General features: G+C 54.5%; 1 protein-coding gene across 1 annotated transcript in view; it reads left to right on the forward strand.

The window, feature by feature from the left end:
* LOC107707397 (carabin-like) overlaps positions 1-218 on the forward strand; it is a gene marked incomplete at its 3' end in the record, with an annotated part of 27223 nt that extends 27005 nt beyond the window's left edge. Inside the window, exon 15 of the mRNA XM_016511388.1 lies at positions 119-218. Coding sequence (XP_016366874.1) covers positions 119-218 — 100 coding nt within the window. The remainder of the gene's footprint in view (positions 1-118) is intronic.
* Positions 219-220: the final 2 nt, after the last annotated feature.

Raw genomic sequence — 220 nt, forward strand, 5'->3', positions numbered from 1 at the left:
GCTGAGACGTGAACACGATGGTCAAACACGTCCATCTAGCATGTGTTTACATTGGACTTTTGGGGGTCACTGTATGTCCCTGAGTGAGTTTTGAGTACTGATTTCTGACTCTTCACAGCTCCAACTCTTCGGCCTGGCGTGTGAGGTCAGGGCCCGTGGGTAAAGTGGCTCGCAGAAGGAGCCGAGGGCAGTCCGGACGAGGAAGTTCCCTCCTGCCGAA

The sequence above is a fragment of the Sinocyclocheilus rhinocerous genome, unplaced genomic scaffold (assembly GCF_001515625.1).
Source record: "Sinocyclocheilus rhinocerous isolate Xijiao unplaced genomic scaffold, SAMN03320098_v1.1 scaffold534, whole genome shotgun sequence".
NCBI lineage: Eukaryota > Metazoa > Chordata > Actinopteri > Cypriniformes > Cyprinidae > Sinocyclocheilus > Sinocyclocheilus rhinocerous.